This window comes from Capricornis sumatraensis, chromosome 4, assembly GCF_032405125.1.
Source record: "Capricornis sumatraensis isolate serow.1 chromosome 4, serow.2, whole genome shotgun sequence".
Classification (NCBI taxonomy): Eukaryota; Metazoa; Chordata; class Mammalia; order Artiodactyla; family Bovidae; genus Capricornis; species Capricornis sumatraensis.
The window spans coordinates 128,437,738-128,465,002 of record NC_091072.1 but is presented as its reverse complement, the minus strand read 5'-3'; the positions used below and the strand labels follow the sequence as shown (position 1 = coordinate 128,465,002).

At 38.4% G+C, this 27,265-nt stretch overlaps 1 protein-coding gene across 1 annotated transcript in view; it reads right to left on the bottom strand.

Annotated features, from left to right (window-relative positions):
• The window catches only part of LMNTD1 (lamin tail domain containing 1), a 103,853-nt gene extending 80,583 nt beyond the window's left edge, over positions 1–23,270 (bottom strand). The window contains exons 1-4 of the mRNA XM_068971497.1: positions 23,265–23,270; positions 22,979–23,097; positions 15,507–15,742; positions 11,472–11,664 (exon numbers count right to left, since the gene is read on the bottom strand). Of these exons, the coding sequence (XP_068827598.1) occupies positions 11,472–11,664; positions 15,507–15,742; positions 22,979–23,097; positions 23,265–23,270 (554 nt within the window). The remainder of the gene's footprint in view (positions 1–11,471; positions 11,665–15,506; positions 15,743–22,978; positions 23,098–23,264) is intronic.
• Between the last annotated feature and the right edge of the window lie 3,995 nt (positions 23,271–27,265).

Here is a 27,265-nt window from a genome sequence, read left to right as displayed (position 1 = left end):
TGAATGGATAAAGTGAATATGGTATATGTTTTATAAACGCAGTTGATCATGAACAGTGCAGGAGTTAGGGATGTTGACCCCCCATTCAGTGGAAAGTCAGCATATAACTTTTCAGTCAAGTCTGCATATCTGTGATTTCACATCCCTAGATTCAACCAACCACAAATCATGTAGTAATGGAGTATTAATTGAAAAAAACCCACCTATAAGTGAACCCATGCAGTTCAAATCTGTGTTGTTCAAGGGTCAATTGTTTGTATGTGTGTCTCTCTCTGTCTCTCTGTCTCTGTCTCTGCCTCTGTCTCTCTCTCTATATATAGGACTTCCCTAGTGGCTCAGATGGCCAAGCAGGAGACCTGGGTTCAATCCTTGGGTTGTGAGGATGATCCCCTGGAGAAGGGACCGGCTATCCACTCCAGTATTCTGGCCTGGAGAATTCCATGGACAGTCCATGGGGTCGCAAAGAGTCGGATGCAACTGTGTGACTTTCACTTTCACTATATCTTTATTTAGGGATTCTCTGGTAGCTCAGATGGTAAAGTGTCTGCCTGCAACGTGGAAGACCAGGTTTGATCTCTGGGTCGGGAAGATCCCCTGGAGAAGGAAATGGCAACCCACTCCAGTACTCTTGCCTGGAAAATTCTATGGATGGAGGAGCCTGGTAGGCTACCATCCATGGGGTCACAAAGAGTCGGACACGACTGAGCAACTTCTCCTTTCTCTCTCTCTCTATATATATACACACACACATCTATATATATGCTCAGTTGCTCAGTCGTGTCTGACTCTTTGTGATCCCATGGACTGTAGCCGACCAGCCTCTTCTGTCTATAAGATTTTCCAGGCAAGAATACTGGAATAGGTTGCCATTTCCTCCTCCAGGGGGTTGATCTTCACGACCCAGGGATCAAACCCACATCTCTTGCATATCACACATTGGCAGGTAGATTCTTTACCACTTGACCCATCTGGGAAATCCATATCTATATCTATAAGGGAGTATTATTCAGCTATAATAAAAAGGACAACCTGCCATTTATAATAACACAGATGGATATTAATCACATTTATGCTTAGTGAAATAAATCAGAGAAGGACAAACACTGTATAATCTCACTTATATGTATAGTTTTAAAAAAGTGAACTCATAGAAACAGAAATTAGACCAGTGTTTGCCAGGGAATAGATGGTAAGGAAAATGGAGGTGATATTGGTTATGGGATCCAAACTTCTGGTTACAAGATGAATAAGTTCTGGGAATCTTATGTATAGCATGGTGACTACAGTTAAAAATATATTGCTATATACTTGAAGACAGTGGATCTTAAAAAAAAAAAAATGTTCTCACCAGGAAAAAAAGTAATTGTGTGAGGGATGTGTTAATGAACCTTATTATGATAACTATTTCACAATACATATGGGTATCAAGTCAACATTGTGTAAGTTTACACAATGCTATTTGTCAATTATATCTCAATTAAAAAAACCCCAAAGATAAAAAAATCAAGCTGTACATCTTAAATAATGCATTTTTATAGAAATGAATCTCAAAAAAACTGTTTAAAGAAACTGAAAGAAGAAATCATCATGAGCAGACTCACAATATAAAAAAATATTAAAGGAAGTTCTTTTCAGGTACTAGGATAATTATAATGGATGGGAATACAATTTATAGAGCTCCTCCCTAAAAACTGACAAATAAACAAATAAAAAGAAATAAAAAGCAAAGAAAGCAGTGAAAACACATAAGGGTAAATATATAAGATATTTTTCTTATCATTAAATTTCATTTAATGATTTGATGATTTAAGGATTTACAGCATATGTAGGAGTAAAATAGATGACAGCAAAAGCACAGTGACTAGGGGGAAGACAAATGAAATTACAGTACCCTAAGAGATCAAATGGCCAACATGTGCTGCATCATGGAGAAAGCAAGAGAGTTCCAGAAAAACATCGATTTCTGCTTTACTGACTATGCCAAAGCCTTTGACTGTGTGGATCACAATGAACTGGAAAATTCTGAAACAGATGGGAATACCAGACCACCTGACCTGCCTCGTGAGAAACCTGTATGCAGATCAGGAAACAACAGTTAGAACTGGAAATGGAACAACAGACTGGTTCTGAATAGGAAAAGGAGGACGTCAAGGCTGTATATTGTCACCTTGCTTATTTAACTTCTATGCAGAGTACATCGTGAGAAACACTGGGTTGGAAGAAGCACAAGCTGGAATCAAGATTGCCGGGAGAAATATCAATAACTTCAGATATGCAGATGACACCACCCTTATGGCAGAAAGTGGAGGAACTAAGCCTCTTGATGAAAGTGAAAGGGGAGAGTGAAAAAGTTGGCTTAAAGCTCAACATGCATAAAACGAAGATCATGGCATCTGATCCCATCACTTCATGGCAAATAGATGGGGAAACAGTGGAAACAGTGTCAGACTTTATTTTTGGGGGCTCTAAAATCACTGCAGATGGTGACTGCAGCCATGAAATTAAAAGATGCTTACTCCTTGGAAGGAAAGTTATGACCAACCTAGATGGCATATTGAAAAGCAGAGACATTACTTTGCCAACAAAGGTCCATCTAGTCGAGGCCATGGTTTTTCCAGTGGTCATGTATGGATGTGAGAGTTGGACTGTGAAGAAGGCTGAGCACAAAAGAATTGATGCTTTTGAGCTGTGGTGTTGGAGAAGACTTTTGAGAGTCCCTTGGACTCCAAGGAGATCCAATCAGTCCATTCTAAAGGAGATCAGTCCTGGGTGTTCATTGGGAAGACCGATGCTAAAGCTGAAACTCCAGTATTTTGGCTACCTCATGCGAAGAGTTGACTCATTGGAAAAGACTCTGATGCTGGGAGGGATTATGGGCAGGAGGAGAAGGGGATGACAGAGGATGAGATGGCTGGATGGCATCACTGACTCAATGGACATGAGTTTGAGTGAACTCCGGGAGTTGGTGATGGACAGGGAGGCCTGGCGTGCTGCGATTCATGGGGTGGCAAAGAGTCGGACACGACTGAGCAACTGAACTGAACTGAACTGAACTGAAGACTCTTATACTATTTGAGAAGTGGTAAAAGATAACATGAAAGTATTCTGCAATAGGCTTGCGATGTATCCTATAAACTTGGAAGGAACTTCTACATAAAAGTTGTAGAAAATCAGCCAAAAATGGAGACAAAATGGAATTAATAATAATAATTAATTCCAAAGAAGACAGAGAAAAAAAGAGAACACAGAACAGTTGCAGCAAATCAAAAATGATAACAAATAACAAGACATTATCAACCATATTAATAATTACTTTAAACATGAATAGTTTAAAGGCCCAAATTAAAAGACTGGGATTGTCAGAAGGTGAAAAAGCAAGCCTATTACATGCTACCTATAAAATATAACATTAGATATAAAGAGACAAATAGGTTAAAACTAAAAGGATAAAAAAAAAAAACATGTTAATACCAGTATTGGAATGGCTATATTGATATAGCCATTGATAACAGATTTCTGAGCAAAGAATAATGCCAGGGATAAAGGTTATTTCATAATGATATAGACATCTGTTCATCAAGAGGAAGTAACAATCCTAAATGTTTATGCACCTGAAAACAGAGCTTCAAAATACATGAAGCTAAAATTGAGAGAACTGCAAAGAGAAATCAACAAATCCACAATTATAGTTGGAAATGTTAACACCTTTTTCTCAATAACTGATGGACATAAAAATCAACAACATCAAAAAAAAAGACAAAAAGCACCATCAACCAATTTGACCTGATCAATATTTATGAAACACTTCACTCAACATCAGAATATACATTCTTTGTAAAATGAACGTTTACTGGTAGAAACAATATCTTGCTAAAAAGTAAGTCTCAATACATTTAAAATTGTATGACTTAAGTCATGCAAATTCTATTCTTTGACCAGTACGAAACTGAATTAGAGATCAATAACAAAAGATATCTGGGATTTCCCTGGTGACCCAGTGATTAAGAATCCGTCTGCCAATGTAGGGAATCCTTTGATCCCTGGTCTGGGAATAGTCCACATGCCATAGGGCAACTAGGCCATTGTGCCACAACTGCTAAGCCTGCACTCCAGAGCCGGTGAGCTGCAACAAGAGTAGCTACCACAGTGAGAAGCCTCTGCACCACAACGAAGAGCATCCCCCACTCACCACAACTAGAGAAAGCCTGAGTGCGCCAGTGAAGACGGAGCACAGCCAATAATAATAACGATTGATTAATTTTAAAAGGCTATCTGGAAAGTCATTAGAAATGGAAAATCTGTAAAATTATTTGGAAACTAAACAATGCACTTCTAAATACTCAAGGAACAAAGACGACATAGAAATGGAAACTAGCAAGTATTTTGATGCCATCAGTAGGCACTGAATCTTGGGCAGACAGGCCCTGGAAGAGAACTCAGTCTCACTATGCAGAGACAATAAGGAGAGCCTGAAGTGTGGTCTGGATAGAGTGGTGGTGGCCACCGTCAGCACAGTCAGGAGGATGCAGCGCTCTCCTAGTGAGAGTGCCCTGCCTCTGCCTATCCCACACTGCAGCTTAGCACTAGATCTAGGGCAGACAGGTCCTGGAAGAAGATGCCACAGAAGCAGCCCAGATCTCAGCAGCTGAACCACCTCAACTTCAGTAGCCACGATACCTCAAGCCCTAACCCCAGGCAATTCCACATCATAGCTATGCACTAGATCTGGGACAAACAAAACAAAGAAAGGTACATGACCTTGGGGCTGCTTCTGAGCAGAACTGCAGACACCTGCACAGGTGGTTCAAAGGTCCTCTGTGACTGCACAGACCTCATTCGCTGCAGCAATTACCTCCTTTGGGGCAGGGAATATACCTAAGGGCAACAGAGTCCGACACTCAGGGCTTCTGCTCCTTCTGAGGAGTACACCTTGCTTACGATAGGGTGTACAGCAACAGCCACGGAGCAGAGCCCTGCTTCACAACCTGCACAGACTCTAGACACTGTAACACCAACTACACACCTATCACAGGGATAATGGCCAGTATACCCTTAGAAACTATACACAGGTGTCCATAGCAAAAGCAGCTGTCGCACCAAGAACACTGGACACAGTCTACACAGGAATATTCCACATAAAAACACCTCTTCAAGACTACATTAGATAACTATTTTTCCTGAATTCATAGAGGTAGAGAAAGTTGAGTGAAATGAAAAGGAAGAAGAGTTAATTCTGGTTAAAAGAACAAGGGAAATCTCTGCAAGAATAATGAAACAGAGTTCACCAGTCTACTAGACTCCCAAGTTCAGAAAAGGTGATAATAAAATGGTGAGCTAAGAAAGATTATTGATAGAAATGCAGATCACAGAAATAAGAAATTAGAAATGATGATGAACTAATCAAAAATAGAGAATTCAATTGCTGAGATAAAAACCAATCTAGAAGCAATGAGTAGCGAATTAGATAACACAGAAGAACAAATAAGTGATCTGAAAAGTAGAATAATGGAAATCAACCAATCAGAACAGCAGACAGAAAACCAAAAAAAAAAAAAAAAAAAAAGAAGAAGAAGAAGAAAAGAAAGCAACAGATCTATTGGATAATATAAAATAAAACATGTGAACCTATACATAAGAGGGGTTCCAGAGGCAGGAGAGAGAGACAAGGGAATCCAAAAGGTATTTGAAGAAATTTTGGCTGAAAACTTCCCAAACTTAAAGCAAGAAGATCTCCAGGCACAGGAAGCACAGAGAGTCCCAAACAAGGTGAAACCAAACAGACCCACATCAAGACATGTCATAATTAAAATGACAAAAGTTAACAGTAAAGAGAGGATTCTAAAAGTAGCAAGAGAAAAACAAAAAGTCAGTTCACAAGGGAACTCCTAAACGGCTATCAGCCAGTTTCTCTGCAGAAAGTTTACAGACCAGAAAGGAGTGGCATGCTATATTCAAAGTCCTGAAAGGAGAAAAACTAAAAATCCAGGATACTCTGCCCAGCAAGATTATCATTTAGAACAGAAAGAGAGACAAAAAATTTCTCAGACAAGCAAAAAGAATTCAGCACTGGTTCAAAATTAGGAAAGGAGTATGCCAAGGCTTTATATTGTCATCCTGCTTATTTAACTTATATGCAGAGTATATCATGCAAAATGCCAGGCTGGATGAACCACAAGCTGGAATCAAGGTTGCTGGGAGAAATATCAATAACCTCAGATATGCAGATGATACCACTCTAATGGCAGAAAGTGAAGAGAAACTAGAGTCTCTTAATGAGGGTGAAAGGGGAGAGTGAAAAAGCTGGCTTGAAAGCCACCATTCAAAAAAACTAAGATCATGGCATCTGATCTCATAACTTCATGGCAAATTGATGGGGAAAAAAATGGAAATAGTGACAGATTTTATTTTCCTGGACTCCAAATCACTGCAGGCAGTGACCGCAGCCATGAAATTAAAAGACTCTTGCCCCTTGGAAGGAAAGCTATGACATACCTGGACAGCATATTAAAAAGCAGAGACATCACTTTGCTAACAAAGGTCCATATAGTCAAAGCTATGGTTTTTCCACTAGTCATGTACAAATGTGAAGAAGGCTGAGCTCCAAAGAATTGATGCTTTTGAATTGTGGTGCTGGAGAAGACTCTTGAGAGTGTTGGACTGCAAGGAGATCAAACCAGTCAATTCTAAAGGAAATCAACCCTGAATATTCATTGGAAAGATTGATGCTGAAGCTGATGCCAATACTTTGACCACCTGATGTGAATCGCCAAATCATTGGAAAAGACCCTGATGCCAGGAAAGATTGAGGGCAGGAGGAAAAGGGGGTGACAGAAGATGAGATGGTTGGATGGCATAATCGACACAATGGACATGCATTTGAACAAACTCTAGGAGATAGTGAAGGTGGTGCAGTCCACAGAGTCACAAAGAATCAGACAAGACTTAGCGACTGAACAACAACAAACCTACCCTAAAATAGATACTGAAAGCTCTTCTCTAAATAGAAAAGAAAGAATAATCTATGGGAAAGGAAAAAAAAATCACGATAGGAAAGGCAAATATATAGAAGGATTGAAAATCACTTAAATAAGTTAGTATGTAGATTTTAAAAAATTGAAAAAATTGTAAAAGTGATTATAACCATAATAAACTGTAAAAGGATAAGCATTAAAATGTAAAATAGAACATTATCATCACAAAATATCAAGACAACCTACAGACTGGGAGAAAATATTTGCAAATGATGCTACAAACAATTTATACTGCTTAATAATAACAACAAAAAACCCAATAAAAAAATGGGTGGATGATCTAAATTGATATTTCTCCAAACAAGACATAGAAGGAACATATCTCAACATAATTAAAGCTACCCATAGCCAAATAATACTCAATGGTGAAAAGCTAAAAGCCTTCCTGCTAAATTCAGAAACAAGACAAGGATTCCAACTCTCACTACTTCTATTCAACATAGAATTGGAAGTCCTAGCCATAGCAATCAGAAAAAAAAAAAAGAAATAAAAGATATCCACATTGGAAAGGAAGAAGGTAAAACTGTCAGTAGTTGCAGATGATGTGATACTCTATATGGAGAGCCCTGAAGTCTTCACATAAAAACTATTAGAACTCATAAATGATTTCAGCAAGGTAGCAGGATGCAAGATTAATATACAGAAATTTCTTCATTTTTATACACTAATAATGAAATATTAGATAGAAATTTTTTTCTAATCCTCAAAAACGACCCTCAAATCTCATCAAAAAGAATAAAATACCTAGGAGTAAACTTAACCAAGGAGGTGAAAGATTTTTATGCTAAAAACTAGAACACACAGAGGTTAAACATCTGCCTGCAATGTGGGAGACCTGGGTTCTATCTCTGGGTTGGGAAGATCCCCTGGAGAAGGAAATGGCAACCCACTCCAGTATTCTTGCCTGGAGAATCCCATGGACAGAGGAACCTGGTGGGCTACAGTCCACGGGGTCACAAGTCGGACATGACTGAGTGACCTCACTTTCTTTTCACTTTCACTAAACAAAGCAAACTACAGATTTAATGCAATCTCTATCAAATTACCCATGGCATTTTTTTCAGAACTAGAACAAATAATCCTAAAATTTATATGGAACTGCCAAATCAAGAGTAAGAAACCAAAACCAGAATTACCAAAGCAACCCTGAGGAAAAAGAACAAAGTTGGCAGTTTTACTCTTCCAGTCTTGGGCTATACTACAAAGCTATAGTGGGCTTCCCGGAAGGCAGAGTGGTAAAGAATCTGTCTGTCAGTGCAGGAGACGCAGGAGATCTGGGTTTGATCCCTGGGTCTGGAAGATCCGTTGGAGGAGGAAATGGCAACCCACTCCAGTATATTTGCCTAGAGAATCCCATGGCCAGAGGAACCTGGCTGGCTACAGTCCATGGGGTTGCAAAGAGCTGGAATTGAGTGAGCAACTGAGTATGCATGCACAAAGCTACAGTAATCAAAATAGTGTTGTATTGGCACAAAAACAGACATATGGATCAGTGCAACAGGATAGAGAACCGAGAAATAAACCCACACACCTAACATCAATTAATGTATGACACAGGATGTAAGAATATACAATGGAGAAAATACCATTTCTTAAGTGATGTTTGGAAAGCTGGACAGCTAAAGTTGGGTGTAATCAATGAAATTAGAAAATTTCCTCACATCGTATGCAAAAGTAAACTCAAAATTGTTTGAAGACCTAAATGTATGATATGACACCATATAGCTCCTTCTTCTTGTTCTTCAGTTGCTAAGTAATATCTGACTCTTTGTGAAGCCATGGACTGCAGCATGCCAAGCTCCTCTATCCTCCGCTGTCTCTTGGAGTTTGCTCAAATTCATGTCCATTGAGTCAGTGATGCTATCTAACTATCTCATCCTCTGCCGCACCTCCTACTCTCAATTTTCCCTAGCATTAGGGTCTTTTCCAATGAGTCAGCTCTTCACATCAGGTGAGCAAAGTATTGGAACTGTGGCTTCAGCATCAGTCTCTCTAATGACTATTCAGATTTCCTTTAGGATTGACTGGTTTGATCTCCTTTTGGTCCAAGGGACTCTCAAGAGTCTTCTCCAGCACCAGAATTCAAAAGCATCAGTTCTTCAGGGCTCAGCTTTCTTTATGGTCCAACTCTCACATCTGTACCTAGCTACTGGAAAAACCATAGTTTTGACTAGACAGAACTTTGTCGGCAAAGTGATGTCTCTGCTTTTAAATACATTGTCTAGGCTTGTCATAGCTTTCCTCCAAGGAGTAAGCCTTTAATTTTACGGCTGTAGTCACCATCCAGCGATTTTGGAGCCCAAGAAAATAAAATGTCACTGGTTCCATTTTTTCTTTTCCCTTCTATTTGTCATGAAGTGATGGGCCCAGAAGCCATAATCTTTGTTTCTTTAATGTTGAGTTTCAAGCCAGCTTTTTCACTCTCCTCCTTCACCCTCTTCAAGAGGTTCTTTAGTTCCTCTACACTTTCTGCCATTAGAGTGGTATCATCTGTATATCTGAGGTTACTGATATTTCCCCTAGAAATCTTGATGCCAGCTTATAATTCATCCAGCCAGCATTTCACATAATGTACTATGCATATAAGTTAAATAAACAGAGTGACAATATACAGCCTTGACATACTCTTTTCCCAATTTGGAACTAGTCTGTTGTTCCATGCCTAGTTCTAACTGTTGCTTCTTGACCAGCATACAGGGTTCTCAGGAGACAGGTAAGGTGGTCTTGTATTCCCATCCCTTTAAGAATTTTCCACAGTTTGTTGCGATCCACACAGTCAAAGGCTTTAGTGTAGTCAATGAAGCAGAAGTAGATGTTTTTCTAAAATTCCCTTGCTTTCTCTATGGTCCAATGAATGTTGGCAATTTGATCTCTGGTTCCTCTGCCTTTTCTAAACCCAGCTTGCACATCTCAAAGTTCACATACTGCTGAAGCCTAGCTTGAAGGATTTTGACCATAACCTTACAAGCACATCACTCAGATGGATTTAGAATCTTTTTTTTCACCTATCTTGAGTTCAAGAGAGGGAGAAAAGTGGATGTATAACTCACTTGTAAAAAAATATTCACTTGTTGAAAAATGTCTTTTCTTCATTGTATATTCTTACTTCCTGTGTCATAATATTAATTGGTAATAGGTGTGTGGATTTGTTTCTGAACTTTCTATCCTGTTATATTGATCCTTATGTCTAGTTTTGTGCCAATACCACACCATTTTGTTTACTGTAGCTTTGTGCATGCATGGTCAGTTGCTCAGTAATGTCTGACTGTTTGCAACCCTATGGACCACAGTCTGTCAAGCTTCTCTGTCCATGGGATTCTCCAAGCAAGAATATTGGAGCTGATTGCCATTTCCTCCTAGAAGAGAACGTAAGCAGAACATAATTTAACATAAATTGTAGAAATATTTTCCTAGATCAATCTCCCAAGGCAAAAAGAAAAGGAAAGTTTAAAAACCGGAACCCAATCAAACTTAAAAGCTCTTGCACGGCAAAGGAAACTATCAACAAAATGAAAAGACATCTATGGAATAGGAGAAAATATTTTCATATGATGCAACCGGCAAGGGGTTAATATCCAAAGTACACAAACAGCTCATACACTTAATAATAAAAAAAATGTATCCAACATAGGTAAAGATCTAAATAGATGTTTCTTCAAAGAAGACACACAGTCACATGAAAAGATGCTTAACACTCCTAATTAATAGAGAAAAGCAAATCAGAACCACAATGAGGAATTACCTCATACCTATCAGAATGGCTGTCTTTAAAAATAATGTGATATAATGTCCATCACAAATCACATTATTTTTAACGGCACATCACAAATAATGTGATGGACACCTGAAACCAGCACAACAGTTTAAACCAACAATTCTTCTATAAAAGCTTTTTAAAAAATATGTTTATTACTAAAAATTCACAATTTAACCTGTTGCTCACGCAACAAGAAAAGCAGGGTGAAGTAAATGCATAAACAAGTCATTTTATTTTGATTCTAACATCAACTTTCTTTCTGACCAATTCTTTTTCCTGTAGATACTAACAACCATAAAAATGGATATTTTTGTAAGTGAGTTATAGGTCCACCTTTCTCCCTCTGTCTTGAACTCAAAGCAGATGAAAAAATGATTCTAAATCCATCTGAATGCTTTGCCAATAATAAAAAGGTTCTTATATAGAGTTAACTTTATTGGTAAGACTTATGTAGTGCTGTTTTCTCTGGCATCTTAGAAGAATTAACATTCCTTGTTTGGTTCCCTAGAAAGTTGCATTTATCCCTTTTAATTGCCCAGAATATGAAATAGTTATATTTTAATGGATTGCTTAGGGTTCGTAGAAGAGACCTTGGATCTAACAACAGATTAGATCTTTATTTCCTACTAATTTATTACTCTTACTCCAATAGAAGACATAAATAGTTCAAATAGAGTATATACCTGGATCTAGATTGGCCCACTTCTTCAAGAATCATAGAGAAGTGCTTCCAACTTTTCTCGTGGAATGAACGCACAAGTTTCCTTGTATCACCAAACAGAGACAGGAAATAATCTTCCCCTTCCCCAGTCACAGTTGGCTCACCAGCAAGGACTGGAATAGAGTGTTTCTTTGGAATTTTGATGATGTTGAGTCCTTTCAAAGAAACCAAATATAGAGAAGTATATAAAAGAGTAAAAGGACCCAAAGCTACTATCTTTATTCCTCACTTCCATACGAAACAACGTTCTTTATATACTTTACTGTCACAGTCAAACTCAGTGAGGATAGTTAGAAACTTTAAACCAAAGTCTGTAAAATAACCAGTAAGTGATTATTTTTAGGGACACTCAGTTCTTAGAGATTATTTCAGTTATCTTAAAACTCTCAATTACCAGCATAATTATAATTTAAGTAAGTTGTAGTAGAAGCAATGTAAGTTTTTGAGTAGATAAAACATTCGAGTCTCTCAAATTTGGATATGTACAGTTTATTCTATTTCATAATTAGCTCTTCTCCCCAAATTGCTATGCATAAATTAAAGTCTCAAATGAGTTCTTTCCTACCAATGGTGTATGTTTTGCCAGGCAGACTTAAATTTCCTCTAATCAACTGAAATATTGTATTAGGAAGATAAAGTAATACTTAATCAGATTCTAATGCCCTCTTGGAAATTTACTCTTTTAAAATTCTTAATACTAAGATTCAAACATAAAATGGGTTTCATTATTTTGCATAGAAGGAATCATGCTGGATAAATCTAATTGTGTATCTGCAGAGAGAAACATTACAGAGAGACATCATGATGAAATAGAGCACTGTGTCTTGGATTTAGACACACTTGTATCCCAGCTTTGTTACTTACTGATTTAAATAAAATAATTTAAACCTTCTAATTCTCAGTTTTCTTGAAAATAAAATAAGGATAATACTACCTTGTGTGAGGCAGTGTGAGGATTGCAGATAATATAGATGCGTGTCTAGCATTTAGCAGGTACTCAATAACTGATAGAGATTGTTGTAGCACAGGGACTTTGGCTGACATGACCCTGGGTCCAAAATCATCGAAGGATTAAGACAATCTAGGGTGTGGAGAAGGAAATGGCAGCCCACTCCATTGTTCTTGCCTGGAGAATCCCAGGGATGGGGGAGCCTGGTGGGCTGCTGTCTATGGGGTCACACAGAATCGAACACGACTGAAGTGACTTAGCAGCAGCAGCAGAGTGTGCTTTATCTTCTTGTGTCTTTAACAAAACCAAAGCAAGGCTAGATATGAAAAAAATAAAAACACATAGTTCCTAAAGAGGATTCCTTAGGGGATTTTGTTTAGAAGAAATACTTGGAATTAAATTAATTCATTCCTATTCAAGTGAGTATTTGCTAAATTTTTAAATTCCTTTGAAGACAGAGACTATTTAGCATTGTTAACAGCTCATCTTGAGGGATGAAAATCTTTGTACTCTGAAAGGGAAGAAGACACATGGATCTTGGGTTCCAATTATCATCTCATCTAGAAATGAAATGGACCAAATGCAAAACAAGTCTTGGAGAACTCAGATACCCATCTTCAGAGTCAGGATCTACAGTAACTGAAGGAAAAGACTCTATCCCAGCACCACTCTCACCTTGCAAGGGGAAACCAATATATTTATTTTTCCCTTCATACTAAGAGCTGCTGCAGTTCAACCCAAATAGAGAACATACACAATGATACAGTGCCAAAGGATGAGAAATATTACCTCCTTAGATATAAAATGTGTATTTTTACTCTTAAGCATAGAGATACTGGTCATTGCTCAAGGTCAGTGTGAACTTAGGAGGCTGCTTTGAAAAATAGGCATACAAACACTGAAGCACAGGGAATACAGCAATAATGGCAGAAGGTCAAAATCTTGTATGACACTGTGTCAAAATCTTAAGAAGATATCACGAACAAAGTGAAATATAGAGGTTGTAGATGTGCATAGAATGGTAGGGGAAAATGAAGACATCAAGTAGTCATGAGTGTATTTGTGCTAACAATTTTGAAATTTGTTAGTTGAAGTAATGCAAACCTCAAATTTAGCCTATTCTATGAGAAGGTACAGATACGTTCAGATTCACAACTAACTTTACTGAGCACATTTATTATGCGCTAGGTGATTTTCATAAATATCTCATTTAATACTTAAAATAGCCCTCGAAGTTGATATTTTAACCTGCATTTTGTGGTTATGGAAAATGAGACTCAGAGTTACCAAATATCTAAACTAATGTCTCACGTAAAAATTAAAGCAAATTCTCATTCGAGTGGGAATGAACTAATTTAATTCCAAATGTTTCATGTTGTAGGTTTGAACCAAGGTTTTCGGTTTCCAAAGACAGTAGTCTTTTCATTAAATGCTGAAAACTCAAAGTTCCTCAAACGCAGTGAGGAACATACACCTCATAGTGTGAACACTGCTGACTGCATTGCGGCAACTGTCAAAACATTACTGTCATTTTCCTTGTTTCCAAATGATTGTTTCTCCCTTTCTCTCCACCATTTCATTATGCACTTTGTATTTCTTCGTTCTCTTAGCTGTCTTTCCTTCTGTAAGCCATAGTTCTATAGCACAATATGGACAATATTGTTAATCTTTCTGGTGGCATTCAAAGGAAAGGCAGTTAATGCCATACAACAAAACTTTCAGTTATCCAGCAATTCTAGATAATCGAATTGGTCAACCCATGAACCATTATGACAACATAAGACACTTTAATCATAGAGACGATGTGTTTGACCACATATATTTATGTGACCTGAATATGACTTCCAGTGCTAGAATCAATGGTGAATATAGTTAAATTATTCTGCATATGGCATTAAGAAATTAGTATACTGGAGACACTCTGGAAAATTCTTAAAAAGATGGGAATACCAGACCACCTGACCTACCTCTTGAGAAATCTGTATGCAGGTCAGGAAGGAACAGTTAGAACTGGACATGGAACAACAGACTGGTTCCATATAGGAAAAAGAGTACGTCAAGGCTATATATTGTCACCCTGCTTCTTTAACTTATATGCAGAGTACATCATGAGAAACACTGGGCTGGAGGAAGCACAAGCTGAAATCAAGATTGCTGGGAGAAATATCAAGAATCTCAGATATGCAGATGACACCACCCTTATGGCAGAAAGTGAGGAGGAACTAAAAAGCCTCTTGATGAAAGTGAAAGATAAGAGTGAAAAAGTTGGCTTAAAGCCCAACATTCAGAAAACTAAGATCATGGCATCTGGTCCCATCACTTCATGGCAAATAGTTGGAGAAAGAGTGGAAACAGTAACAGATTTGATTTTGGGGGGGCTCCAAAATCACTGCAGATGGTGACTGCAGCCATGAAATTAAAAGATGCTTACTCATTGGAAGAAAAGCTATGACCAACCTAGACAACATATTAAAAAGCAGAGACATTACTTTGCCAACAAATGTCCGTCTAGTCAAAGCTAAGGTTTTTCCAGTAGTAGTATGGATGTGAGAGTTGGACTATAAAGAAAGCTGAGTGCCAAAGAATTGATGCTTTTGAACTTTGGTGTTGGAGAAGACTCTTGAGAGTCCCTTGGACAGCAAGGAGATCCAACCAGTCCATCCTAAAGGTGATCAGTCCTGGGTGTTCTTTGGAAGGACTGATGCTGAAGCTGAAACTCCAATCCTTTGGCCACCTGATGCAAAGAACTGACTCATTAAAAAGACTCTGATGCTGGAAAGATTGAAGGCAGGAGGAGAAGGGGACGACAGAGGATGAGATGGCTGGATGGCATCACTGACTTGATGGACATGAGTTTGAGTAAGCTCTGGGAGTTGGTGATGGACAGGGAGGCCTGGCATGCTGCAGTCCATCAGGTCTCAAAGAGTCGGACGTGACTGATCTACTGAACTGAAGACAAATAATAAAACGTCATTTTGACTTCGAGGCATATAATGACTCAAACTATATGCTTTAAAAACACTCTTAAAAAGTTTGCATTTTGCTTACCCAAGCTGTTTTCTGAGTTGGAATGGGTCCCTAGAGCAGGTTGAAGAGGCTTTGGTCCAATTGTCGATATAGTTGCTCCACTAACTTGAGGGCTAGACAGACAGTAACTGAGAGGGATTTCATCAGAGAAAGACCGTGAACACGGCAGTGTCGTGCTATCTGAATCTGTCGACGATGGAAAGAAATGCACTAAAGATGGCAGTTTCTTTGGGAAGTCGTCCCGTGAGTCTTCTGTTCTGCGTACAAAAATGAGTATAACAAAGTGAGATGGTCAAAATGATAGACTATGAACACAAGAAGCATTCACTGTTACTATTACTCCAGTTTTTGCTTTTCAAAGGTATTATGCATCTAAAGAAGAGTATCTTATATTTTTAATTTTAACAATCTGAATAAAACACTTCAGTATCAAGTCAAGCTTTTCTTTTTTCTATTTAAAAATCAATAAACTCCTATTTCAGATAGCTTTACAAAAGTGTAAAACCTGAAAGAAGAAAATAAAAATTATTACAATCCCACCAACTAAAATTTTTACCATTTCCTTCCAGGCTTCTTATTTTTATTAAGAATGTTTAAATTGAAATACAATTGATTTCCAATATTATATTAGTTTCAGATGTACAATGTACTGATTCAATATTTTTTCCTTCCAGGACTTTTCACTCAAAATTGAGACTCTATAAACCATTTATATCCCACTTTTCAGTTCAGTTAAGTCGCTCAGTCCTGTCCGACTCTTTGCCACCCCAGGGACTGAAGAATGCCAGGCTTCCCTATCACCAACTCCTAGAGCTTACTCAAACTCATGTCCATCAAGTCATTGAGGCCATCCAAGTACCTTATCTTCTGTCGTCCTCTTCTCCTCCTGACTACAATCTTTCCCAGCATCAGGGTATTTTCCAGTGAGTCAGTTCTTCCCATCAGGTGGCCAATATTGGAGCTTCTGCTTCAGCTTCAGTCTTTCCAATGAATATTCAGGACTGATTTCCTTCAGAATGGACTGGTTGGATCTCCTTGCAGTCCAAGGGACTCTCAAGAGTCTTCTCCAACACCACAGTTCAAAAGCATCAATTCTTCTGTGCTCAGCTTTCTTTATAGTCCAACTGTCACATCCATACATGACCATTGGAAAAACCATAACCTTGACTAGACGGACCTTTGTTGGTAAAGTAATGTCTCTGCTTTTTCATATGCTGTCTAGGTTGGTCATAGCTTTTCTTCCATGGAGTAAGCATCTTTTAATTTCATGGCTGTAGTCACCATCTGCAGTGATTTTGGAGCCCCCTCAAAATCAATCTGTCACTGTTTCCACTGTTTCCCCATCTATTTGCCATGAAGTGATGGGAACAGATGCCTTGATCTTAGGTTTTTGAACGTTGAGTTTTAAGCCAATTTTTTCACTCTCCTCTTTCACTTTCATCAAGAGGCTCTTTAGTTCCTCTTTGCTTTCTGCTATAAGGGTGGTGTCATGTGCATATCTGAGGTTTTGATATTTCTCCTGGCAACCTTGTTTCCAACTTGATTCCAGAAGCTCCAATATTGGCCAACTGATGGGAAGAACTGACTCACTGGAAAAGACCCTGAAGCTGGGAAAGATTGTAGTCAGGAGGACTTTATCCAGCCCAGCATTTTGCATGATATACTCTGCATATAAGTTAAATAAGCAAGATGACAATATAGAGCCTTGACATACTCCTTTCCAAATGTGGAACCAGTCCGTTGTTCCATGTCTGGTTCTAACTGTTGCTTCTTGACCTGCATACAGATTTCTCAGCAGACAGGCAAGGTGGTACGGTAGTCCCATCTCTTGAAGAATTTTCAGTTTGTGTGATCCACACAGTCAAAGGCTTTGGCATAGCCAATAAAGCAGAAGTAGATGTTTTTCTGGAACTCTCTTGCTTTTTTGATGATCTAATGGATGTTGGCAATTTGATCTCTGGTTCCTCTGTCTTTTCTAAATCTAGCTTGAACATCTGGAATTTCTCAGTTCACATACTGTTGAAGCCTTGTTTGGAGACATTTGAGCATTACTTTCCTAGCATGTGAGATGAGTGCAATTGTGTGGTAGTTTGAGCATTCTTTGGCATTGCTTTTCTTTGGGATTGGAATGAAAACAGATCTTTTCCAGTCCTGTGGCCACTGCTGCATTTTCCAAATTTGCTTGCATATTGAGTGCAGCACTTTAACAGCATCATCTTTTAGAACTAGAAACAGCTCAGCTGAAATTCCGTTACCTCCACTAGCTTTGGTTGTAGTGATGTTTTCTAAGAGCCACATGACTTTGGACTCCAGGATGTCTGGCTCTAGGTGAGTGATCACACCACAGTGGTTATCTGGGTCATGAAGATCTTTCTTGTATAGTTCTTCTGTGTATTCCTACCACCGCTTCTTAATCTCTTCTGTTTCTGTTAGGTCCACACCATTTCTGTCCTTTATTGTGCCCAACTTGCATGAAATGTTCTTTGATATCTCTAATTTTCTTGAAAATATCTCCAGTCTTTCCCATTCTATTGTTTTTCTCTGTTTCTTTGCATTGATCACTGAGGAAGGCTTTCTTTTTCTTTTTTTAATGCTCTTTGTGTCTTGTTTTATTTTTTTAATTTAAATTTATTTATTTTAATTGAAGGCTTTCTTATCTCTCCTTGCTATTCTTTGGAACTCTGCATTCAGATGAGTATATCTTTCCTTTTCACCTTTGCCTTTCGCTTCTCTTCTTTTCTCAGCTATTTGTAAGACTTCCTCATACTACCATTTTGCCCTTTTGCATTTTTTTTTCTTGGGGATGGTCTTGATCACTGCCTCCTGTACAATGTCATAAACCTCCATCCATAGTTCTTCAGGCACTCTATCAGATCTAATCCTTGTACCTATTTCTCACTTCCACTGTATAATTGTAAGGGATTTGATTTAGGTCATACCTGAATGGTCTAGTGGCTTTCCCTACTTTCTTCAATTTAATTCTGAATTTGGCAATAAAGGGTTCATGATCTGAGCCACAGTCAACTCCCGGTCTTTTATTTTTGCTGACTGTAGAGAGCTTCTCCATCTTCAGCTACAATTGGTATTAACCATCTGGTGATGTCCATGTGTAGAGTTGTCTCTTGTGTTGTTGGAAGAGGGTGTTTACTATGCCAGTGCATTCTCTTGGCAAAACTGTTAGCCTTTGCCCTGCTTATTTTGTACTCCAGTGCCAAACTTGCCTATTTTCCAGGTATCTCTTGACTTCCTACTTTTGCATTCCAGTCCCCTTTGATGAAAAGGACATCTTTTTTTGATGTTAGTTCTAGTAGGTCTTGTAGGTCATCATAGAACTGTTCAACTTCAGCTTCTTTGGCACTAGTGGTTGGGGCATAGACTTGGATTACTGCGATATGGAATGATTTGCCTTGGAAATGAACAGAGATCATTCTGCCATTTTTGTAACTGCACCCGAGTACTGGATTTTGGACTCTTTTGTTGACTATGAGGGCTACTCCATTACTTCTAAGGGATTCTTGCCCACAGCAGTAGATATAATGGTCATCTGAATTAAATTCACCCATCCCACTTTCATCACGTATTATATCTCCCCTTTCCATTAACATGAAAAAACATGATTATCACTTCTGTTTAATATATCATTGTTTACTATACCTTTTCCCTTTAATTTCCCTTGTTGTTTAATTGTCTTGCATTTATAAAGAATCTACAGTTAATGTATGCTTTCAAATACATGCTACAAATTAATAACTACAAATACAGCTCACATGTGTACGTGTGTGTGTATTTGTGTATGTGTGTGTGTGGATGCTGAAGGGAATAGCACAAAAGAGAGAAGAAAGACTTACTCTTCAGGCATTATTTTTGTAAGTAAATCTTACTATGAATAAAGAGTTTTTTTATAAATATAAAAGTATAGTATGCATTGATTTAAACAAAGTCCCTAAACCACAATACAGATATTTTATGAGTAAAATAATATTTTCATGGAGTAGCTCATGAAAAGGCTTATGACAACTGCATTTTATGACTCATATTGAGGCTCTTCTCAGTAACCTCAAAGCAATCCATGTGCCTGTGACCCTGTGTGTTTTTAATGCAAGGTCCTGGAGTCCCATCCTTTAGCTCTGAAAAACCAGATTCATGGCCAGCCTAAGCCCCGCCTTCCTGGGGGCCACATGTCTATAAGTTATGAACTAAGTGTTTTGCCTCTACACACCATCTCTATTTTGATCTCATTTTCCAGAGTTCCCATAATGTTATTTGAGCCAGTACTGTTTTGTTTTTGTTTTTCCAAATCTTTATGTAAGGGAACAAAGGCCTGAAACTTCCTAATCTGCCGTCTTTCTGGTATTACTCTCAATCTCTTTGTTTACCAAGAGGTAGTCACAGTTGTTTTATTCTATAATTGGTAAGTTCCTTCATCAGAAATGTTATATATCTGGAGAGATTTCTACTCAAAATCAGACTTCTCTGAGTGTCCCTCTCACATGGCACAGATGTCTCAAGCAACTTTAAAAAAGAATTAAATGGCATTGACAGCTGCATTATTACTCTGCATGCTAAGTTGCTTTAGTCATGTCTGACTCTGTGCGACCCTGTGGACTGTAGCCTGCAAGGCTCCTCTGTCCACCAGATTGTCTATGCAAGAATACTGGAGTGGGTTGCCATGCCCTCCTCCAGGGGATCTTCCCAACCCAGGGATCGAACCCATGTCTCTTGTGTCTCCTGTATTGGCAGGTGGGTTCTTTACCACAGTGACCCCTGGAAAGCCTGCATTATTACTGTGCAGTACTTAAAAAGCTTCAGCACATGCCATTCCACTGGCTTCCCAGCCACTCAGCTTTCGTCAAAGAAGCTCTAACCCATGAAGACACCCTCTTGAGTATGACAGGGGTGGTAATGAAAATGAGACTACAGAGGTCTATTGTCAAATCACAAGCATTTAATCTCTGTCTAAAATGAGACAGATCATATGACATAATTTTTCCCTGACACTGTCTAGAATAAGCAGGAAAAGGACCTTTCTCTTTCAAAGTTCCTTACATCTGGGTTTCATTACAGACAACTGACTATATCTTTTCAGCATGTTCATTTTATAAGCTCTGATTTTTTTTCTTCCTTTGGTAAAACAATTGCATTTCCAAGTAAATTTAATTCCATGAAAGATTCCCAATGAGCTTTTGCAAATGTTGTGATCAAAGAAATCTGGTCTAGGGCCACAGGGGTGTTCTTATTTTTGTAGCTGAACAAGAAGTTTCTAATGGAAGCATGCACTGTTGGAAAAGCTAAAACATTTCAGGAAGAGATGAGCATGGGGCAGCCCACTGTTTGAAAACTGCCCTCACAGACCTATTAGACTCCTTTTGGAAGATGAGAGACTTTCTTCCTGGTGCTTGGTTAGGTTTCCCTTTCCCATGTGGAATTTCCAAGCCCTTACTTGGTATTTTGCTTCCGCTGTAACTAGTTAACACGAAAGCAGAGGTAGTTATAAATATTCAATTTCAGCATTTCAATGTTATTTCAACACGGCATTGGTCATATTGACAAGTTATTAATATTTCTCAGATGACCTCTAAGAACAAATATTTTAAAAATGGACTTGAATTGATCAGTAAACACAAGACATCTAAGTCCAAAGTAACATTGGCTTTAAAAATTGTGTATATTCAATATTAAAGATCATTTAACCAGACCACCTGACCTGCCTCTTGAGAAACCTATATGCAGGTCAGGAAGCAACAGTTAGAACTGGACGTGGAACAACAGACTGGTTCCAAATAGGAAAAGGAGTATGTCAAGGCTATATATTGTCACCCTGCTTATTTAACTTGTATGCAGAGTACATCATGAGAAACGCTGGGCTGGAAGAAGCATAAGCTGGAATCAAGATTGCTGGGAGAAATATCAATAACCTCAGATATGCAGATGACATCCCCCTTATGGCAGATAGTGAAGAGGAACTCAAAAGCCTCTTGATGAAAGTGAAAGAGGAGAGTGAAAAAGTTGGCTTAAAGCTCAACATTCAGAAAACTAAGATCATGGCCTCTGGTCCCTTCGCTTCATGGGAAATAGATGAGGAAACAGTGGAATCAGTGTCAGACTTATTTTGGGGGGCTCCAAAATCACTGCAGATGGTGACTGCAGCCATGAAATTAAAAGACGCTTACTCCTTGGAAGAAAAGTTATGACCAACCTAGATAGCATATTGAAAAGCAGAGACTTACTTTGCCAACAAAGATCCATTTAGTCAAGGCTATGGTTTTTCCAGTGGTCATGTATGGATGCGAGAGTTGGACTGTGAAGAAAGCTGAGCGCCAAAGAATTGATGCTTTTGAACTGTGGTGTTGGAGAAGACTCTTGAGAGTCCCTTGGACTGCAAGGAGATCCAACCAGTCCGTTCTAAAGGAGATCAGCCCTGGGTGTTCTTTGGAAGGAATGATGCTAAAGCTGAAACTCCAATACTTTGGCCACCACATGCAAAGAGTTGACTCATTGGAAAAGACTCTGATGCTGCGAGGGATTGGGGGCAGGAGGAAAAGGGGACGACAGAGGGTAAGATGGCTGGATGGCATCACCGACTCGATGGACATGAGTCTGAGTGAACTCCGGGAGCTGGTGATGGACAGGGAGGCCTGGTGTGCTGTGATTCATGGGGTCACAAAGAGTCAGACACAACTGAGCGACTGAACTGAACTGAAACATTTTTAATTGGAGGATAATTGCTTTACAATATTATGTTAGTTTCTGCCATACATCATCATGAATCAGCCATAGATATACATATGTCCCCTCCCTCCCAGCTCTCTAGGTTGTCACAGAGCACCAGGTTTGAGCTCCCAGTGTCATACAGCAAATTCCCACTGTCTATCTGTTTTACATATGGTAATCTACGTGTTTCCATGTTACTCTTTCAATTCATCCCTCCCTCTTCCTCCCCCACTGTGTCCACAAGCCTGGTCTCTATGTCTGTGTCTCCACTGCCACCCTGCAAATAGATTCATCAGTATCATCTTTCTAGGTTCCGTATATATGCATTAACATATGGCTGTTTTTCTTAAAGATCATTTTTTAACAAAACATTGGAAAACAAATGCTGATGCTGTAGGTGATAAAATGATTTACATTAGTAGTAAAAAACAGAGAGTTGTAATTTTAACATCCTCCTAGACATTTCCTAAACCAAAATTCTCCAGCAGTTCTCTGTTAGTAAAGTAGTTTTAAAGAAACTGTTTGCCAATTACTTTAACATGTTTAGATATGAGTTTTGGAAACTCTACCAGGTCTGATATGATGGAGATCTGTCTAGGTGAATTTTTTTATTACTCAGGGACTAAACATTATAAAACAGTGGTTGAGGAAACTGGAGTATGTTATCATTAATTTTCAGGGATTTGTAGACTCGATTCTAGTTCTATTTTATAAGCTGTTTTGAAATAAAAAGGTCAAATGCTCCATCCTCATCTTCTGAAACTCATTTGTGACTTTCTTACTGTGCTCGAGTCTCCATCTTATCTTCTGTCTCATGGACTCCACTCTGCAGCACCACCGACATTTCCTGAATAGTTTCTGAGTCTCTTGCACTGGCTGGAAAACACGAATCTTTTCTTTTCTGGAAAAATAAATTATGGCATTAGACAATGAAGAGAACTGAGATTCAAGGCAGATTTTCTTTTTCAAGTGATCTCACTTGTTAATCTAACTACCTTAAAGCACTCTCCAGACATCATGATTTCTTCACCAAGCTGATGCCAGATTCTAATGTGAATGTGTAAGTACCGACATAGCCAGTACTGATACTGGCTAAGAATGTTAAACAAATCAAGACGAAGGTGTGCAACCCTCACCGGAGGCAGCTCAAGAGACAGGGCGGTAACCCAGCAAAGCTACCTTTATGATCACAACTTTCACATCTGGCTGATCCTGCCTGTTAGAACACTATGAGGTAACGTCTCCATAGTTACAAAGTTCCAGCCTCTGAACAATTGCTGTGTTAATTCTGTACCTGCTTTGCAGTTTGCACACATCAAATAATGTAAATCGCTTTTAAGAGAGCCATTTCTCCTACCAGGCAAATTTTGTCATCAAAATGTTTGTTATCCTATTTTGAATTTCTGAGGGTTAAAGCTAGTATGCAAATCTGGGGGGAGTTACTCACTGTTCTGGGGGTGGGGGAGTTGGTTCATTTGTTTTGACAAATGCTTTTTGAAGACATGGCAACAACTAGGCAGCACAAACAGAAAATGTGTATATTTTGAGGCAAAAAGAAACCTATTGGTGCAAATAATGAAACCAAAGCCAGGAGTTCTAAATTCTTCTCCTAGTTATTCCAGCGATATGATTTAGAAGACATCACTCAGTTAAGATTCTACCTTGAGTAAAAGATCCACATTTAATGTGTAATAATAATAATGGCATGGGGATACAATTAACACACATGAAAGTACATAATTGTGCATAGTAATAAGATATATCAATGATGATTACTGCATGAGTAAGTTCATTCAATAGATATTTAAACAAGCATTTACTATTACCAGGAACCATCAAGATACTATGAACAAACAATTCCTGCCTCAAGGAATAATGATAAAATATCTCCTAATTTAGATTAGAAAATGGCTTCGATCTTGGAATGATGCATAGTATGTAAATATCAATACAAAGGACAGTGAAGAAAGTAACTGTTTTAATAAAAGAAAAAGGCAAGAAGTATATCACATAATGATACAAGTAAACTTGAGGAGAGCAAACATTTGACTATATTTTCTTCATCTCAGAGATGAAGGGAAATTCCTTATTAGACTTATAGGCCAATTATATCAACACAAAGAGATTTATAAATTTATATTTATGTTCAGAAAAGAATTAAAATGCATTTATTACTTTTTGCCACCATCCCAGTTTCCTTACACCTTCCTATGTGGATGATTTCCTAGCTATTAAACAATTTTGTACTTGAACTACATATATTCCCATGATGTCATTATGATATCATTTGTTTTATCAGAAAACCTATTCACATTTTCCAATATTGTTTGGAGAAACAAAAATCTGCCAATGGAGAAAAATGTTGAAAAGCTTTAATATTGTGAAGGTTTCAATAGTTATTCCCCACACAAGACGTTTTCTTTATCTACTTCCCAAGCTAGAGCATACATGCAATTAAAATAAGTTTCCTTTTTTGCTGCTTCTCAAACTAAGCCAATAGTTTTCAACAGGAGATGAAGTGAATCACAGGGAATTTTGTGAATGTGAGGGGACATTGTTCAGGCTCCTCTGTCCATGGAATTCTCCAGGCAAGAATACTGGAGTGGGTAGCCATTCCCTTCTCCAGAGGATCTTCCAGGGACTGAACCTGGGTCTCACACATCACAGGCAGATTCTTTGCCGTCTGACCCACCAGGAAATCCCATGAAGGGACATTAGTAGTAGTCATAAAGATTTGGTGGGTTGCTACTGGCATTTAGTGGACAGGATCCAGAAGTGTTAGACTTTCTGCAACGTGGCAGATAATCCTCCTTGGTAAAGAATTTTCCCATGTACCATCCGACTTGCTAGACATTCATGAGATGAAAACTAATTTATAATTATCTGAGTCTAAAGCCCAACTCTGTGTTATATATAAGTGAAAAATATTTTTGTACAGTTTGATATTTTCCAGAAAGTAACTATGCATTATTGACCTTTTCCAAAAGTTGTTCATCAGTTGGAAAAATTACATCATCAAAGGCAATATCACATGGTGTGTTCAAGTGATATAACTTATCTGACATAGGCAATAACAGTAGCAACAACAATAACAAAATCAACATGAATCTGATGAATCTTCTAATTTACATAAAATATAGAGAACAGAAGAGCACGTTAGCTAATAGATCAAGATATTTAAAAGGCAACCTGTGTAATTTGTGGATATAACTTATATCTGAATTCAAGCAAACTAAAAAATGCAAAAGACATTGGAAATTTAAGTACACTGGATACTTAATAATATTAAGGACTAACTGTTAAATATTTAAGGTGCATTATGGTATTATGTAGAGAAGAAAAATGGCAACCCATTCCAGTATACTTGCCTGGGGAATCCCATGGGTAGAGGAGCCTGGTGGGCTACAGTCCATGGGGTTGCTAAAGAGTCAGACACGACTTAGCAACAAAACAACCAACAATGGTATTATGACTGTGTTTTTAAAAAAAGATTCCTTGTTTAGAGATACATCCTGAAACATTGTAGATAAAATGATATGATGTCTAGATTTGCTTCAAAATAATGCAGAAAGTAGGGAGTGGATGGAGTTGTGAATGAAAAAGATGGCAATGACTTGTAATTGTTGAAGCTGGGTAATGGGTACACGGAGGTTTGTTATACATTTTGTTTATTTTTTCTATAAATTTTGAAATTCTCTGTAGTGAAAAGGGAGGGTCATCTGGGGATGTGTAGGCTCTGCATTCATTGGAGGGACAGATACTGAAGATTCGGTCACCTGATGTGAACAGCTGACTCACTGGGAAAGTCCCTGATGTTGGGAAAGATTGAGGGCGAAGAGAGAAGAGGGTGTCAGAGGATGAGATGGCTGGATGGCATCACCGATGCAGTGGACATGAACTTGGGAGACAGCGAAGGACAGGGAAGCCTGACGTGCTGCAGTCCATGGAGTCGTAGAGTCGGACACGACTGGGCAACTGAACAAGAACACCAGAAGACCCCTTACACTGATAACATCATCATCGTGGCTGTCTCTAATTCAGGAAGGAGAGAGTCAAGTTAGAGCTGGAAGGGAAAAGCAAAAACACTGTTTATGAGGTTCACCGGCCTCACACAGGTCCTTTCACTACAGCTCTGGAAGATGGGAGTCTCCCCATGGGAGGAAGTGGCAGTCCAGAGAGATGAAAATCTCTTCCAAGGTTATACGGCCACTGGATGGCTGAGCCAGGATTTGGTCTCACACCCATTTCTTACAAAATCCCCTTCACTCTACTCCCTGTGTCTCTGCTGTAATTACTGTCCAATAGCTTCCGAACTCCTTCCAAGGAAACTGCGTAACTACTTCTCTGCCCCTGAACCAGCTCAGTCCTGATCTTTCTCTTTGCTATGGTCTCAGATCACTCTCTCCCATCGTCCAGACTCTGTGTCATTTCTCTTTGGCCATATCCTCTATTGGGAAGACATCAGAATTTTGCATGAGAAATTGAAAGAGTATATATAGGACAAAATAAGATGATAATAACTGAGTTTTATATTGTAAGCTTTTACCTTGATTAAAAAAAATACATATTCTGTAATCTAAAAACAAATAGGCAAAACATTATATGTCCATAATTTTTTAAAAGTTGAAAGACACAAAGAGCTGGCTTTATGCACTCTGGTCTTCTGTTTCCCCATATGGAGAACATTTGCACAGTAGGAGATTTTGATTAAATCAGTAATATAAATAAAATGTCTTGTGCGAATGAAGGTAGTATATATAAAGAGAATTTTCTTCCCCTCTCAGACCATGGATGGAAATTTCCAAATTGAGTATCATGTAATTGAAGATTACAATTTAAAACATGATTTTGCTCCACTAGCTATGATTCAAAGAATTTGTATATATAGGGATACACTTTCACATTTGCACTCATATTATAGTACAAATTCCTATTGTAAAGCATTTTGCTAGTCTAAAAATGTGCTGTATTGCTTCATATCCTTCACACAAATCCACATGTAATAACACAGCCTTGAACAGAGATGCTATTATTTCACCTTGAAGTCAGGGTCACGTGAAGGTCCTGCT